The 3,596-nt window shown below is 40.0% G+C and overlaps 1 protein-coding gene across 1 annotated transcript in view; it reads left to right on the top strand.

The window, feature by feature from the left end:
* The first annotated feature begins 3,055 nt into the window (after positions 1-3,055).
* Positions 3,056-3,596, top strand: part of DGAT2L6 (diacylglycerol O-acyltransferase 2-like 6) — a 9,702-nt gene continuing 9,161 nt past the window's right edge. Inside the window, exon 1 of the mRNA XM_006766596.2 lies at positions 3,056-3,059. Within this exon, the coding sequence (XP_006766659.1) occupies positions 3,056-3,059 (4 nt within the window). The remainder of the gene's footprint in view (positions 3,060-3,596) is intronic.

The following is a 3,596-nucleotide window of genomic DNA, read 5'->3' as shown; positions in this document are numbered from 1 at the left end:
GAGAAATTATCCAATGCAGCTGGTCCTGAGGTCAGCTGTGGGGTCACTTGTCTGGTTTTCTGGCCTGCCTGGAGCTGAAATACAACTGAGGTCTAGATGCAACATCTAGGGAGGAAAAGGCAAGATGTCCAAACCGCTTGACCATGGATATGCTAGGGGAGGAAAGGTCACCCTGGGGCAAGGTCCCACCCTACAATTGTCCTTTGCTAGGCACCTGGGGCTTTCCACCCTGGTGCCCTTTGGTACCTGGCCCTTCCTCCTTGCTCTGCTCATGTCTGTCTGTCTACCATAGTTTGAATGATAGTTGTTCTGTAGGTTAGTTGTAATTTTGATATGGTTATGGAAGGATGCAAGTACTGCATTTACCTATGTCAGTATCTTGACCGGAAGTCCTGGCCAATTCATTTTTGACAAAGATGCAAAGCAATTCAATGGAGGAAGGATAGTCTTTTTAACAAATGATGTTGAAACAATTGGATATTCATATGTAGTAAATAAACCTTGACCAAAACCTCACATTTAATTAAGAAATTAACTCATAATGGATTACAGATCTAAATGTAAAACAGAAAACTGTAAAACTTTTAGTAAAAAACATAGGAGAAACCCTTTACGACCCGTGGTTCTGTAAAGAGTTCTTGGATTTGACCCCAAAAGCACAACATGTAAAAACAAAAACAAACCAAAAACATGATAAGATGGACTTCATCAAATTTAAAAGGTTTTGCTCTAAGAAAGACCTTGTTAGAAAAATGAAAAGATTGCCCTGACTGGTTTGGCTCAGTGGATAGAGTGTCGGCCTGCGGACTGAAAGGTCCCAGGTTCGATTCCAGTCAAGGGCATGTACCTTGGTTGCGGGCACATCCCCAGTGGGGAGTCTGCAGGAGGCAGCTGATTGATGTTTCTCTCTCATCGATGTTTCTAACTCTCTATGCCTCCCCCTTCCTCTCAGTAAGAAATCAATAAATTTAAAAAAATATATTAAAAAAGAAAAATGAAAAGATAAACACAGACCGGGATAAAATGTTTGCAAAGCACATATCCAACAAAGGACTTGCATCCAGAATACATAAAGAACTTTGAAAACCCAACAGTGAGAAAACAAGCCAATTTAAAAATTTGCCAAATATTTGAACAAACACTTTACCAAAGAGGATATATAGAAGGCAAATAAGCACATGAAAAGGTGTTAAGCATCATTAAAGACAGTCAAACCTCAGTTCTCCAGCGTCTTCCACCTGGAACAATTCAGTTCTCCATCAAGTTGTTGATGGAAAAAAAAAATGTTTCGGCTGCTTCAGTTTTCGACCTAATAACCCTTTCATTATGATACCTCAGCAAGACAAAGAGTCTCTGTGGCAACAAAGGAGAGAATGCTTTTGTTGCTGAAGAAGTCAAAGATTAGCACAATTTTAAAACATAAAGAGACCATCAAGAATGCAAATATTGCTGAGGGTGTGAAAGTGTTCACAAAACAACAATCACAGGCAATTGAATAGGTAGAAAAACTGTTGGTTGGATAAATGAAAAGCAGTTTTCTGGTGATAGCATTTTGGAGGCAGTGATATATGAAAAATTCATTTAAGGCTAATGGTGGTGGTTCGATAAATTTAAGGAAAGAAGTGTTTATAGATTAAACAGTACATTTGGGGGTCTAGAATGGATTAATTCAAATTACATTCTTTCCAATGGGAAAAGTGATTCAGTTTTCAAACAAATCGCTTCTCAAACAACTTTCTGGAATGAATCAACTTCGAGAATAGAGGTTAAACTGTATTAGGAAAATGGAAGTTACAATTATGATGAGATACCACAGTACATATCTAGTTGAATGGCTTGACTACTAGTGTCTTTAATACAAACTAAATTAGGAGATTATTTTATGTAAACTTCCTCATTGATAATAAACTCCAAGAGTCCTCCCTTGAACATGGACAAAATGCTGTAAGCATCTCCTGGTATCAAGGCCGTAATATCTAAGGAAGGGTCACACATACATACATACAAATGGTTGTTCTTCATCATTCTTGCCTCAGATCCCCTCACTTTTTGTCAAGGAACTTCTTGTTCCATGAGTTTAGCTCTTCCATGTTTGGCTTCTGTTTCTCCTACTTCTTTAAATCCCACTTCTGTCACCTTGAGTGACAGTGATTACATTCACAGGCTGGGTCTGGCAGGCTTGCCCTCATAGGACACTTATGGTCTCCTGAGATGCCACACCTGTAGTTCAAATAGATTCCACAAGGGGGATGGTGTTTATCCAGGTATAACTCTTTTAGATTACCTTTAGGACTTGTGGATAGTTGAAAGAGATTGGATATAAGGCACACAATTAATCCATCTATGCTTTTAAAAAATAACAAATCACTTAACGTAAATGCTGACTAAACACTAATCATTTAAGTTCACCTACTCTTGAAAAGAGAAAACATTTATTTATCTTTCAGTCTACAGATATTTGTTAAACACCTTCTGTTCTAAATGTTAAGGTTACAAAGTAAATTTATTTGAAGCAAGATATAAAAGAAAGGATACACTTAGACTACCTTTAATTAATAATTATTCTTATTAAACTTTGTCGGGTTTTCTTCTGAAGCTTACTCAGCAAATTAACGCTCATATTTCATGAGGGTCAGAGGTATTAAGACTTTCATCCATGACAGGCTTCTCATAAAATTCCTCCCACCACTATCTCTTATTTAATCAGCATGCTTACAACAACCATCTCAGTCACCTCTTACAACAATGGAGAGATAGGTAGAACCTCCCAAGGGTATAACTACAGGGAGGGAGGTGGAAGGAAAGAATGGGAGAGGCAGAGGGAGAAGGACTGGGGAGCGGAAAGAAAGGGAAATGAAGGGAGGGGGTGATGGAGGGGGGGGAGGTGCAATAGGGGTTTAAAGGGAAGGGGAGGGAGAGAGAGTGATAGGGAATTCAGCCTATCACTAAGGTTTCTTCTATTCCATAACATAACTTTTTAAAGAAATGCCCATTATGTCTTTTTTGTTTTTGTTTTGTTTTGTGATTTTCATCTCAAAATGTAAGAGACAAACCTATGGGTAAGTAACTCTTGATTTTCTTCTCTTTCTCTGAAATATTTTCTACCATGATGTGGTTACCTGGTCAAAGAAGTCATTCCCTTAGCTGGCTCTGTTTTTATTCACAATACTGGAGGCCCGTGCATGAGATTTGTGCACTGGTGTTGGGGGGGGGGGGGGGGCGGTGGCCTCAGCCCGGCCTGTGCCCTCTCGCAGTTCAGGACACCTCAGGGATGTCCACCTACAGCAGAGGCAGGAGAGGCTCCCACCACCCCACCTCTGCTGTGCCCGCCAGCTGTGATCCCAACTTCTGGCTGAGCGACACTGTGGGAGCGCACTGACCACCATGGGGCAGCTCCTGCATTGAGCATCTGCCCCCTGGTGGTCAGTGTGTATCATAGCGACTGGTCTTTCCACCATTCGGTCAATTTGCATAATATGATTTTAGTATATAGGATGTGTACTTAGCCCCTTTTTCATGAATGCAGATTTTAAAATGGAATTCAATTCCAACTGCTATAAGGTATATCACATTTGCATATCACAGCATTCCTTTGC

This window comes from Myotis davidii, unplaced genomic scaffold, assembly GCF_000327345.1.
Source record: "Myotis davidii unplaced genomic scaffold, ASM32734v1 scaffold1162, whole genome shotgun sequence".
NCBI classification, from domain to species: domain Eukaryota; kingdom Metazoa; phylum Chordata; class Mammalia; order Chiroptera; family Vespertilionidae; genus Myotis; species Myotis davidii.
This window is presented reverse-complemented; position numbering and strand designations above follow the sequence as displayed.